Source organism: Anopheles ziemanni, chromosome 2 (assembly GCF_943734765.1).
Source record: "Anopheles ziemanni chromosome 2, idAnoZiCoDA_A2_x.2, whole genome shotgun sequence".
NCBI classification, from domain to species: domain Eukaryota; kingdom Metazoa; phylum Arthropoda; class Insecta; order Diptera; family Culicidae; genus Anopheles; species Anopheles ziemanni.
Genome location: NC_080705.1, coordinates 24,418,915 through 24,430,429, shown reverse-complemented (window position 1 = coordinate 24,430,429; position 11,515 = coordinate 24,418,915). Strand labels below are relative to the sequence as shown.

At 45.9% G+C, this 11,515-nt stretch overlaps 5 protein-coding genes across 5 annotated transcripts; 3 read left to right on the top strand and 2 right to left on the bottom strand.

Moving 5' to 3' along the window:
* Nucleotides 1-163: 163 nt before the first annotated feature.
* On the bottom strand, nucleotides 164-1,990 carry LOC131283083 (syntenin-1-like). The gene is made up of 4 exons (XM_058312646.1): nucleotides 1,880-1,990; nucleotides 886-1,370; nucleotides 557-792; nucleotides 164-484 (listed from the first exon to the last, which is right to left on the bottom strand). The coding sequence occupies exons 2-4, from the start codon at nucleotides 1,360-1,362 to the stop codon at nucleotides 166-168; spliced, it is 1,032 nt and encodes a 343-aa protein (XP_058168629.1). The 5' UTR covers nucleotides 1,363-1,370; nucleotides 1,880-1,990; the 3' UTR covers nucleotides 164-165.
* Nucleotides 1,991-2,558: 568 nt separating this feature from the next.
* Nucleotides 2,559-4,048, top strand: LOC131293254 (RNA-binding protein with serine-rich domain 1-A). Its single transcript, XM_058321333.1, has 2 exons — nucleotides 2,559-2,704; nucleotides 2,936-4,048. The coding sequence occupies exons 1-2, from the start codon at nucleotides 2,559-2,561 to the stop codon at nucleotides 3,783-3,785; spliced, it is 996 nt and encodes a 331-aa protein (XP_058177316.1). The 3' UTR covers nucleotides 3,786-4,048.
* A 300-nt stretch (nucleotides 4,049-4,348) lies between these two features.
* Nucleotides 4,349-8,219, bottom strand: LOC131284182 (importin-13). The gene is made up of 8 exons (XM_058313040.1): nucleotides 7,895-8,219; nucleotides 7,348-7,827; nucleotides 5,702-7,252; nucleotides 5,538-5,630; nucleotides 5,332-5,464; nucleotides 5,056-5,211; nucleotides 4,807-4,978; nucleotides 4,349-4,719 (listed from the first exon to the last, which is right to left on the bottom strand). Exons 1-8 carry the CDS (start codon nucleotides 8,210-8,212, stop codon nucleotides 4,629-4,631), a joined length of 2,994 nt encoding a protein of 997 aa, XP_058169023.1. The 5' UTR covers nucleotides 8,213-8,219; the 3' UTR covers nucleotides 4,349-4,628.
* Nucleotides 8,220-8,766: 547 nt separating this feature from the next.
* Nucleotides 8,767-9,442, top strand: LOC131282484 (small ribosomal subunit protein uS8A-like). Its single transcript, XM_058311964.1, has one exon. The coding sequence runs from the start codon at nucleotides 8,849-8,851 to the stop codon at nucleotides 9,239-9,241; it is 393 nt and encodes a 130-aa protein (XP_058167947.1). The 5' UTR covers nucleotides 8,767-8,848; the 3' UTR covers nucleotides 9,242-9,442.
* A 490-nt stretch (nucleotides 9,443-9,932) lies between these two features.
* On the top strand, nucleotides 9,933-11,334 carry LOC131281237 (glycosyltransferase-like domain-containing protein 1-like). The gene is made up of 4 exons (XM_058310506.1): nucleotides 9,933-10,101; nucleotides 10,171-10,666; nucleotides 10,728-11,012; nucleotides 11,081-11,334. The coding sequence occupies exons 1-4, from the start codon at nucleotides 10,029-10,031 to the stop codon at nucleotides 11,322-11,324; spliced, it is 1,098 nt and encodes a 365-aa protein (XP_058166489.1). The 5' UTR covers nucleotides 9,933-10,028; the 3' UTR covers nucleotides 11,325-11,334.
* The last annotated feature ends 181 nt before the right edge of the window (nucleotides 11,335-11,515 follow it).

Genomic DNA, 11,515 nt, shown 5'->3' with positions numbered 1-11,515 from the left:
GTTCAGTATAAAAATTGTTGGACAGTTTTGGTTCGTTGCTAATAATGAGGTTCCCGTATGAGTTTCCTGTTTGGCCGTTAAAGTGGAACAGTGTTTTACCTTTTTTTTCGTGTAAATTGTGCTGCGTTGCGTTGTTGCTCCGAGACCGGTTCAATACGGGGCACTTTAGAAATCTGGCACCGAGTGGTCCATCTTTCCGCGCAGCCAGGAAGTGGACAGTTTCTTCACCATCACGTCGTAGATCACTTTCGGCACGATCGTCAACGTGATCACTTGTTCGGAGGCGTTGATCAGTTGCGTGATCTCCTTGTCCTTCAGCCCGATCACGTTCTGCCCGTTCACTTCCAGCAGCTGCTGATCGACCAGCAGTCCATTACGGGCGGCCGAGGAGTCCTTCATGATGGCCGTAATTTTGCCATTGTTGAACTGGAATCCGAAGCTTCCCGATGAGTCTTTGTGCAGAGTGATGGCTCGCTCGAATGGGCTGTTAAACGGGTTGAGAGGTATATACTTGACTTATGGTTTGTAAAGCTTTTAAATAAATGAATGTCCTTACCGATCTCGTACGACAACTGAAATGTTATTTTTGTCGCTCTTCTTCAGCAGCTTGTGGCAATCGTCGACGGAAAAGCCGGCGACAAGTTTTCCATTGATTTGTAGAATCTGATCTCCAAATCGCAACCCGGCCAGTGCTGCCGGACTGTTCTTCACGACTAGACATACGAAAACGCCCTTATCGATTGCTTGCACACGCAGTCCGACCTTTTTGTCCGCGCCCTTGCACATAATAAGCTACACAATAATGGGTGCGGTGGGAGAAAATAGAAAGCGTGTTGGTTGAAATAGAAATTGGATTGAAAAAAATGTGCAACAATATTGATCTACCTCACGAATGCCGTTCGTCACCTGGCCGCGCCGAAGCCCAACGGAATTGCCGCTCACGGGTGCGACCATATTTGCGTTGTTCACGATGGCGACCTGAGACTGCTGGGGTACAATGGCTGTGGCCGCCGCATTGACCGTCGCCTGGGGCATGTACTGGGGTAGGCTCGCGGCAATCATCTCCTTCGAAAGCTCCAATCCCATGTACTCGTACAGATCTGGATACATGAAACCGCCGGCTCCAGGTGCGGTCGGGTAATGTCCTAGCGCTTTCTCCGGAGCGGCAGCAGTAGCACCGGGCGTTCCTTCGAACGTGGGATACATGCTGTACGCTGGGGGCACCTTAGTTTCGTTACCTGGTGCCGTCGGTGGGATTTGCCACTGTTGTTGCTGTTGGGCAGCAGCTGCGGCCACGACCGTGTTCTGCGTCTGCACCATTTTATCCACCATCATATCCTCGAGCGATGGGTAGAGCGACATTTTGCTAGCTGTTGAAAATGTATAAAAAAAAATTCAATGCAAAAAAAAATGGTAAACACTATTCAGAAGTCACAGTTTCTAATGGAAAGATAACGGACTGTCTTTCAGTATTTTGATAAGTTGAATCATCCACCGGACATATAAACAGCTGATGATTCATCGCTACGGACAGCACACGATGAATGTGATGGGATTTTTTTGTTTTTAGAATAATTGAAAATGCTCCTAAATAACCTTTCAATTCGAAGAAGTCCTTCTAGATCACGACCAATGGGTAACCAGCATAAAACATAAAGCAAACTGCAGGTTGAATTCTCTTTGTTCAAATACCAAGAATTGCATTGCGCATCTCACAGCCAACAACGTGCGGCATGTGGATTACAAAAACCAACAAAAAAAATACACCACGTTAAAGAAGCATTTTATCATCGAGACGAAGCGAAGAGCTTTTTTTTCTTTAATGCGCTACGACGCATTATGTTCTCTCGCTGCAGAACGGATGTTGCTAGGTACTTACACGTTCTAATGCACTGTTTTAGCACCAAAGCCGAATTAACGTGAATGTACCACACGACCGCTGTTTCGCACTGGCTAAACTCAACTAACAGTTGAATCACGGTCACTGGGAAGGGTTGGGGAGTGCAGTTAACTTGACCAACGCAAGGCTCCAACAACCGGAATATGAATCATCGGTAGATTTTCCAGAGTAGTTTTTATTCCGTGGGCCCTTGTGAAAACAAACACCAGAATGTTTACCTCCCGCAGAGGGGTATGTGTGTGGGAGGTAGGACTAGTTTGAAACAGATGGGTCTTCGGTAGGACGCTATACTGGTCGCCTGGATGCCAACAATAATAGTGTTACCATTTTGTTTTTCTTCACCTAGATCTACTTAAAATATCAATAATTTTGGTTTGATTGCGGTACTAAAACGTTTTTCTTTAAATAACATTAAAAAATTTTAGGAAACAATTTAAAAAAAACCCCACAACTGACATTTCTGTTTACAACACTTGTCATTCATTGTTTGACAGAAGCGATAGGTGAAAAAGCATCGCGGCCTGCTCGTACGGCGTCTGCCATTTGTTGGAAGAATTTAGTTTGCCTAATTTTTCATAAATCAATCAGGAAAGCTACGTTAGACCGCACCAATGTAAGTTAACCTCCATTGAAAGTTCGTCTCTAAACGTGTATGGTTATGGAAACTCAATTACATTATCCTTTTAGGACTCGTTCAAAGAATCGATCCGATTCGGAGGAATCGGAAAAGGGTGAGAAGAAGCCGCGCGGTAGGGAGAAGGAACGCAAGAAGCGCAGCTCCAGCAGTAGCGATAGTAGCGGCAGGTAAGAATATCAATTTTAGTATCAAAAACTAAAGTGGAAGGTGTTTTTACAAGTTTACATAGCAAGTAGAAGTTGCGATCGATAGCAGCATCATTAGCATCGTTTTCGTTGCCGTATTGTATGATAGTGTAGGTGAAACCGGCTAAATTTATGTGTGTGTAGCTGCGCCTGCAACTGCGATGGTGGAAGGTTGGTTACAACTAGGCTGATGCGTTTTGCTGGCTTTTTCAGCTCGTCGGATAGTAGTTCGTCTCGCAGCAGCTCCGGTTCGCGGTCAAGCTCCAGCAGCAGCAGCTCGTCGTCCTCCAGTTCGTCCTCGTCGTCCAGCAGCGAGGCGGAACGCTCGCGCACCAAGCGCAAGACGACCACTCGTTCGCGTTCGCGTAGCAAGAGTCCGGCACCGGCACAGAGCGGCTGGGATAAGGAGGCCTCCATCAGCAAGGAGGCAGCGGTAAAGGGTGGTTCGGTGCGTGGCAAATCGAAGGACAAATCCGAACGCCGGAGCCACTCGGAACCGCGCGAAAATGATAAGGAAAACAAACAGGGCCGCGCATCGTCGGCGGAAAAGTCGACCAAAGATTCACGCAGTCGCCGGTCCCGGTCCGGTTCGTCGAAGCGCAAGCGGCGCGAACGTTCCGTCACACCGCGTCCGGTGCGCATTCACATCGGACGGCTTACACGCAACGTTAACCGTGAGCATATAATGGAAATTTTCAGCACCTACGGGGAAATCAGCAAGGTCGAGTTCCCGATGGATCGTTTCCAACCGTTCGGGCGTGGATTTTGCTACGTGGAGTATGCCGATCCCGACGGTGCTGAGAACGCCATGAAACACATGGACGGTGGGCAAATTGATGGGCAGGAGATAACGGCCTCGCCGGTGTTGGTACCGAAGACACGTCCACCACCGCGGCGCCCGTCACCGATCATGCGAAACAATCGCCCGATGCCCCGATGGCGCCAGTCACCGATGCGCTACCGGCGCCGTCCGTCCATTCGGCGTAGCCCACGTCGCCGGGGAAGGTCTCGCAGTCCGGTGAGACGACGTCGCCAGAGCAACAGTTCGGATAGTTCACGCTAGACCTATGGGTAACGAATAACACGCTCTACGGAAGACACATTTAACCTGCCAGGAATTTCCGGTACGTTAGAGTATAATATTAATCGAACTTTTACTCGATTTACGTATGATTTTTAATGGCACATCTAATTATAGGACTGTGAGTTTGTAGTGTTGTGTGTTTTTATGCAGGCACACTGTATTTGACTGCTGCATTGATTGAACTTCTGAATTTCGATTTGGAAGTAATTAGTGTTCGATTTCACACCATCCGTGGAAAATTTCCGTACAGCAGGAGTTGGCAGGAATAAGTAGCTTCTAGTTTGTGAAGACCACATTACCCTCGAGGTGCATTCTGTTCAATATGTAAACCAGCATAAGTTTAATTATAATAAAACAATATAATAAATAAAATCAATATTGGTTTATTCACATCATTCCTATTGTTATCTTAGAGAAGGGAACTTTTGTATTTTCGTTCACTATTCATCGGCGGCGTACGGTGGTGTTTTCTTTATCCTGTTGGCAAACACATTTGTAACGACATGGTAATTGTTTGTAATTTGTTTCTGTTTGTCTCTGCTGCTTAGTAGGATCGTTTGAAAACATTCCACTTCGGGTTAGACAACTTATGCAGCTTATTTAAGGAGGACACCCAATTCGTATCACTGTCGTTTTGTCGTACTCATGCAACTCGAGGAAGCGATTGAGGGGTCTGTCTATACACGCGTGCGTATATTTGTCTACGCCAGTAACTTCTTCCGTCCTTTCGCTCATTCATCTTCGCTGCACTATTACACGCTAAAAATCACAATTGTTACATCCAAAGTGCTCTGCTGACCGTACAATCTCGTATCGTTGTGCTTATTTGTTATTCTCGTATTCGACCACGTTCCGGCACAGGGCGGCAAACTTCCGTACGTAATCCTGCACCAGTCGCTTGCTGACGCGCTCCCTGACATGAGAGAAGATAAATGTGCAAAGGTTAATATTGTAAAACACGAGTCGTTAAAATGCGTTTTTTTGACTAATGGCCACGCACTTGATGACATTCCGCATGAACTGTTCCTTCTCGGTGGCGCTTACGAAGGCCGTGGGGAAGTTTGGCGTCTCCAGCACCTTCATCCACTGGATTAACGCCTGCGGGTAGCGGCAGTTGATGGCAAGAAAGATGTCCGCAAAGATTTCCACCTGCGTCCGCAGTGCTGTTCCCCCTGGGGTTGGAAAAATCGTAAAACAAATCATCAGCCTAAATACCTAAAAGAGAAAATGTTAGTGCACTTGCACTTACCAATGCACAAAAATGTCGTTCGTATGATGTTTTCCCCGTGCATCATAACGACCTGCACCATCGCGGGGTTATTAATAGATTCCTTCACAAACATCGTGATGAACGATACACTCTTCTTCATGGGTCCCGTTTCGGGCAGCATCATGCATTTAGTAGCTAAGGAGAAAGTGTTAAATTTATATGATTTTTTAAATAATTTCAAAATGCTCTGGTAGTCATGGTTATACAAAATGTCCGCTCCACGAACCATGACGTTCAAACGTTGGCATCACCTACCGTAATCCATCAGCTTCAGATAGTCCACTTGGATGTGCGTATAGCAAATTGGTAACTTTTTCGCAATTTTTGTGTTAAACGCGTAGAACGTTTCGATCAGGTCCGCTATCCGGGAAAGTTTGTCCAGGTTCATCTAGAACACCGACAAGAAGAGAAGCGACCGTTGAGTTAAGTGTGTTACTGATATCCAAACCATATTCGACTACCTGCATCTGGTTGAAGTTGTAGTCCATGATGGCGGTGAACAATTGCACCATCATCGGACGATATTCCATGTCGGTGTAAAACATGAGAATAAACTGACGAAATAGGAAACAATAAAATGTTTAATCGATTGTTGCGTCTTTTCCAGTCGCTCAGTATCACTTACGTTTCCTGCAATATCCACAGCCGAAACGACACAATTATTGTTTAGGATTGACAATACTAGAAAGCAGATTTCGTTCAGCAGCGGTTTGATGTCGTCCATCAGATTTGTTAGCGCCTGCTGGAGCGCTTTGCATAGTGTGTCCACGACCGTCTCGTCATGCATCCAGAGCGTACAGAGGTTCTTCAACAGGTCCATCGTTTTCTCCAGGATCAGCAGTATCGGCTGGACCGGCGCAGGGCCCGGGACAGGTTCTTCTCCGGCGGGAAAGCACGGTTTCTGGCCGCCCACCACCATCGAAATCTTATTATCCTCGGTTTCGTTGGCCGTTTTCTTAATGTTGAGTGAAGAAAAAAGCTTCGAAATCATATCCAGCCGCAGGATTACGCGTGCCTTCGTTGGCTCGCTGATATCATTGTTCTGCACGTGCACCTGTAGCTCCTCGAAGCAGGGCGAAACCATCGCGTCCAGATACACGATAATGTTATCGTACGATATCACGCTCAGTATGTTCCCGACCGTATACATGAGCCGTATCATTTCCGCATTCTTCAACCGGCCGTCATGCAGCACCGACCGACACGCGTCTAGCAGTGGCACCGCGTACGGAACTACCTCCTTTTGGCACTCGGACGTGAGGTCTTTCAGGCCGAGCGTCGCCTGGGAAGCTTTGGTGGAATTGAGACCTTTCACGAGCAGCGAAATGGCCGATGGCAGGTACTTTGGATTGTCTCCGATCCACTCGCTGTACGCGCCAACCGTTTCCAGCGCCATCCCGAACAGTTTGTCGTTGTACTTCTCGTACGGAATCTCGTTCAGCACCTTGAGCAGCTTCACGATCTGCTGGTGCTCGGTGTACTCGATTTTCTGCGCAATCGAACAGAACGCATGGATGGTTGCCTCGAGGAGGGTCCAGTTTTCCGTTGACTGTGAATCGTAGCTGAGGTACATGATCGATTCGTCGAGGGCTTCCGACAGCACGTCTAGCATCTGATTGTTCAGTACGTCGTGGCAGGACAGTAGTGTGTCACCAATGTCCTGACGGTAACACCGGAACGCCTCCAGGTCATCATCGTTCCACTTGTGTAGCGAAGATTCGGTTGGAAGTTGCGATTTTCTCACAAGCACCTTCACCACGTGTGCGTACACGGGTCGGATTGCTTCCAGGCAGCGTATCTTGTGCCTCGAAGGGCCCATGGCGAGAACTTCCTCCTGTAGCATGTACCAAAACTCCATCGCGTACGTGCTGCATGATTCGTCCACCGGATAGGTGCCCGGTTTATCGGTGCACTTTATTAGCATGTCCACGGTTCGTGTGTACACTTTGGAAACCTCTTCGGATTCCGTTACGATGCCGTCGAATATGGCCGACGAGAAACACTCCAACGTGGAAATGAAGAGAGCGTAGATCATGAGGGCAAGGTTTTCGTTGTCGTTATTCTCCTTGTACTCCGCGTCGAGAATTGGCACGAGCACGTCGAGGAACATTTTCATAAAGTTGATCACCGTGACCGAGTACTTTGCATTCTGCGTAGCGTACGAAGAAATTATGCTCTAGAAAGGAAGATAAAAGAAAAAATGGATGTGCAAACATTACACGGGACATCTTGCATGCCACCAAAGTTTACCGCGACTTTTAGACATCTTACCGTTAACGACTTTAGAGCCGTTTCTGCCAATTCATTTTCCTCCGGCAATAAACATCCGTCGTCCTTCGGCTCCTTCCAATAGCAATAGTGGATGGCCTTCAGTAACACCTGCACTGTAGCCTCGCGTTCGTCCAGCCGCACATTCCCGTGCGCCACCCAGGTACCGACACATTTGGCCGCATTGATTAAACCATTCATGTCGTGCGTTTCCAGTGTGGTTTGACTTAGCTTCTCATTCAGGTACCTGACCACCGTTTGCATAACGAATTCTGCATTCCGATTCAACTCTTGCAATACTATTTCGCGCGGTATCTGAGTGCGGACATTTTTCACCTCCTCCGGGATGCCCTCCAGGACGGCCATGAGGATCTCGATCTGCGTTACCTTCGAGAGGTTACCGAGCTGCTCGAGCAGAAACATGTTCGTTACCTCCTCGATCACTGTTGGATGTCGGAGCATATGAACGATAAAGAGACCCAACTAAAATGCAGAAAATGACAATGAATTGAACAACGGTTGACTGGTGAAAACGTATTTGCAAACTCACCGAGATGCACAGTCTATTGAGAACGATTTTCGGACCGTTGCCAAACACCACTATTGTTTCCAGCAGCTTTTGCTTCAGCTCATGATGTGCCTCTTTGGGCACTTCGACCCAAAAATTGCGTAGCTTGGAATTCAGTGTGATCGCCCCGAAAAATTGCACTTCGGACGATTTGTTTAGCTGCATCAGCTCCCAGCAGAACGACCACGCTTGGGGGCTGTTTTGCACCTGCTGTAGCCACTTGTGTGTTTCTTTTTGCTGCTCCGAGCCGCCACGATAGAAGGACAGGACAGCCGCTTCGATCGTTTGCACTTCGTCCATTTTTCAGATGTTTGTTTCGGTATTGTTTTGAACCCGGACGAAGGTATAACTCAGTGCAGAGTTATTCAGCCAAGCCTGGGACGAATACTGCCGCTATTTGTAGATTCTACTTCAACACTTTAAAACACTTACTTGTCTGACATTTCTTTATGCCGGCTGGGCAGATAGTATCGTAATTCATACAGAAAATTAATAGCAAAAGTACGGTATTGTTTTTCACAGCTGCAGAAGTCTTCGAGAAAAGCGATGTTGTTCGGTATCGTTACACTGACAGCTTCGTGTGGGAGGGTGCTGTCAAAAGTCACGGTTAATAAATGTTACCTCAATGTTGCATATTTATTTTCTTGCTTAGTACACAATTTCCATTCTTACAAGTTCTGTAAAAAATAAAGAAAAACTTCGCAATTTTATTAAAATGTTATTTTCTATTATTGGTACACAACTTACAAAAAGTCAAACATTCAAAACACTACGTAACGCCTTCATAGTACAAATCTTTGCTATATCTACCTTGCGTAACGCAAAGCGCCGAACTGTCACCTCGGCCATCCCTCTTTCTTTTGCGAACTAATCTTCGCCGACGAACATCGTGTTTTCGCGTGTTTTCCAAGTGATTTCTGAAAACAATCCACAACAATGGTCCGTGTCAGCGTTTTAGCCGATACCCTCAAGTGCATCAACAATGCCGAAAAGCGAGGCAAGCGCCAGGTGCTGATCCGCCCCAGCTCGAAGGTCGTGGTCCGGTTCTTGACTGTGATGATGAAGCACGGCTACATCGGAGAGTTCGAGGTTGTCGATGACCACCGCAGCGGAAAGGTGGTCGTGAACCTGACCGGCCGCCTCAACAAGGCCGGTATCATCTCCCCCCGTTTCGACGTGAAGATGGACGACATCGAACGCTGGACCAACACGCTGTTGCCGTCGCGCCAGTTCGGATATGTAGTGCTCACTACCAGCGGTGGAATCATGGATCACGAAGAGGCCAGACGGAAGCATCTCGGTGGAAAGATTCTCGGATATTTCTTCTGAGGAGTTAACTTCGTGGGAAAAGACTGCATCATCCCGGACTTCCGAGGCTGTATCCACAACAATAAAGCGCATCCACCTTGGGGAAATTTCGTTAGTGCTTACAGATGAGCTGTATATAAACGATTTCGTTGGAGCATCGGATGTATTCCTTCACCAGCAATGGCGATGATGCAGTATACAATAAACGGGAGATTCAACTGATTTCTGTGTGCCTTTTGTTTTACCGTTTTGATATACCGTACCTTTACAAAGTTCTGCATTATTCACAACATAAAAAGGCAAGCGAAATTCCAGTTATCCGTCTGAGGATCTCTGCCACTACAGCTGACCAAATATTTTCCCATATCTACCGAAAACATGTACAGTTGGCTTAGGTGCAATTTTCATCGCGTATATTAAATTCCATGTTCTATTTCTAAAAGGTTTCGGAACATCGCAACAAAATGCAAAGAAAAACGAGTAGCGATCAGCACATCCGGCGGATGGGAGTAAAATCTTCAATCAGTATCCATAAACTAACCTCAAATCTGTCATATGTGGTAGAGGTGCGGTGGCATTTTGAGGAAAGCGAAATGTAATCACAACAATTTGTTCGTAAAATGTGTTAATTTGACTCCGTTGTTACAGGATTGGTTAAAACAGTTGAATCTAAGTAACTGCTAGTTGCTGGCTGATTTATGCTCCTCATTTTTAAAGTGATTTGGGAAGAGAAACATTCGGTTGTCCTGATTGAATATTGCTGCTGAACTAGCTGATAGGATATTTTGTTTTTCAAATCAAGGAGCACATGGCTTACATTTTAACCCTTGAAGCGTTTTATGGTGGATCACACAAGCAATTGTTGGATATTATTTTAAAAAGTAAGTACTTACTGAACTATAACGCGCTAAATGTGTTAGTAAAAACTGTGTTTATTTTTTGGGTTTTAGATTTCAATCGGGACGAGTACGATTTATTCACAATTCCGGCCAAAAAATGGCACTGGTGTGCACGGATGAGTGCATTGCAATTTGCTCAGAACATACCCACCACCCACGCATACCGGACCATCTTCTGCAGTTCTGTGCTAAACCTTGCCGAACTAATCGGCATGCGACCTGACTTGGCCAGCTGTCGTAAGGTTGTTTACTTTCATGAGAATCAACTGTCCTATCCGGTTAGAGAGAGCAAAAGCCGGGACGTGCAGTATGGAGTCAATCAGATAACCACGTGTCTCTGCGCCGACTTGGTGCTTTTCAATTCAAAGTACAACATGAGCTCGTTTTTAGGAAGTATTCAATCGTTTCTGAATATTGTGCCGAATATGAGCTTCAAAGGAATACGCGAGAAAATTGAGCCAAAATGTGAAGTTTTGTACTTTCCTATCGACTTCCAGCACATCCCAAGTAGATCCGCAATGAATACAGGATTGCAAGACCGTGAAAAGTATGGTTTAGTTTTTAAGAGGTTAGGATATCAATTTAATCGGTGTTATTTAAACTTTCAGAAAACCCTTGCACCTCATATGGCCTCATCGGTGGGAGCATGATAAAAATCCAGAGCAATTAGTCGACGCGCTCGTAGCTCTGCAGGGAAAAAATGTCGACTTCCACGTGTCGATATTGGGCGAACGGTTTGAAACGGTTCCTAAATGCTTCGAGAACATACAGCAGCTTTTACCTGGAAAGGTGATACATTTCGGACCACTTCCGAAGGTGGACTACTATCGTACATTAGCAGAAGGTGATGTGGTCTTGTCGACTGCTTTGCACGAGTTTTATGGTGTGGCAATGTAAGGGAAAACTCAGCAGGAATACAACGAAGACATATTCAATAACAGTGTTACTTGTCTTTCCGAAGGCTTGAAGCTGTACATTGTGGATGCGTACCGCTCGCACCGAATCGGCTTGTGTATCCGGAGCTGTATCCGAAGGATAAACTCTTCAATACAACCGCACAGCTAGTTAAGCAACTATACAACTGGTGCCGCAATAGATCGTTATTTGAAAAACATCGGGAAGCGTTTTTTAACGAATTTAGTTTCGAATATTATGCAGCTGATAAGTTGATTCCCAGGTATGTTTCTGCTATTAAACATAACTGATTGCCTAGCAAATAAATTTGTATATTTGAAACCAATCATGAGATACAATTATTTAAATGTAAATTACAGTTAGTTAAAGTGAAATGTTTTCGAGGATGAGTATTTTGATGAGCACCTGAAATCGATTTTTGGTACGTTGACCGCTTCAACTTTATCCAATTGTTGAATGTCCCTTGCGGTTCTCTATCCCA

Coding starts and splice junctions, on each gene's coding strand:
- LOC131283083 (XM_058312646.1), bottom strand. CDS start 1,362: ATGTCGCTCTACCCATCGCTCGAGGATATGATGGTGGATAAAATGGTG. Junction 793..885: donor TGACGAACGGCATTCGTGAG/GTAGATCAATAT, acceptor ATTATTGTGTAG/CTTATTATGTGCAAGGGCGC. Junction 485..556: donor TCAGTTGTCGTACGAGATCG/GTAAGGACATTC, acceptor CCCGTTTAACAG/CCCATTCGAGCGAGCCATCA.
- LOC131282484 (XM_058311964.1), top strand. CDS start 8,849: ATGGTCCGTGTCAGCGTTTTAGCCGATACCCTCAAGTGCATCAACAAT.
- LOC131281237 (XM_058310506.1), top strand. CDS start 10,029: ATGGCTTACATTTTAACCCTTGAAGCGTTTTATGGTGGATCACACAAG. Junction 10,667..10,727: donor GGATTGCAAGACCGTGAAAA/GTATGGTTTAGT, acceptor TTAAACTTTCAG/AAAACCCTTGCACCTCATAT. Junction 11,013..11,080: donor GAGTTTTATGGTGTGGCAAT/GTAAGGGAAAAC, acceptor GTCTTTCCGAAG/GCTTGAAGCTGTACATTGTG.
- LOC131284182 (XM_058313040.1), bottom strand. CDS start 8,212: ATGGACGAAGTGCAAACGATCGAAGCGGCTGTCCTGTCCTTCTATCGT. Junction 5,212..5,331: donor TCTGAAGCTGATGGATTACG/GTAGGTGATGCC, acceptor CTTTCTCCTTAG/CTACTAAATGCATGATGCTG. Junction 4,720..4,806: donor TTCATGCGGAATGTCATCAA/GTGCGTGGCCAT, acceptor CTCTCATGTCAG/GGAGCGCGTCAGCAAGCGAC.
- LOC131293254 (XM_058321333.1), top strand. CDS start 2,559: ATGGAAACTCAATTACATTATCCTTTTAGGACTCGTTCAAAGAATCGA. Junction 2,705..2,935: donor AGTAGCGATAGTAGCGGCAG/GTAAGAATATCA, acceptor TGGCTTTTTCAG/CTCGTCGGATAGTAGTTCGT.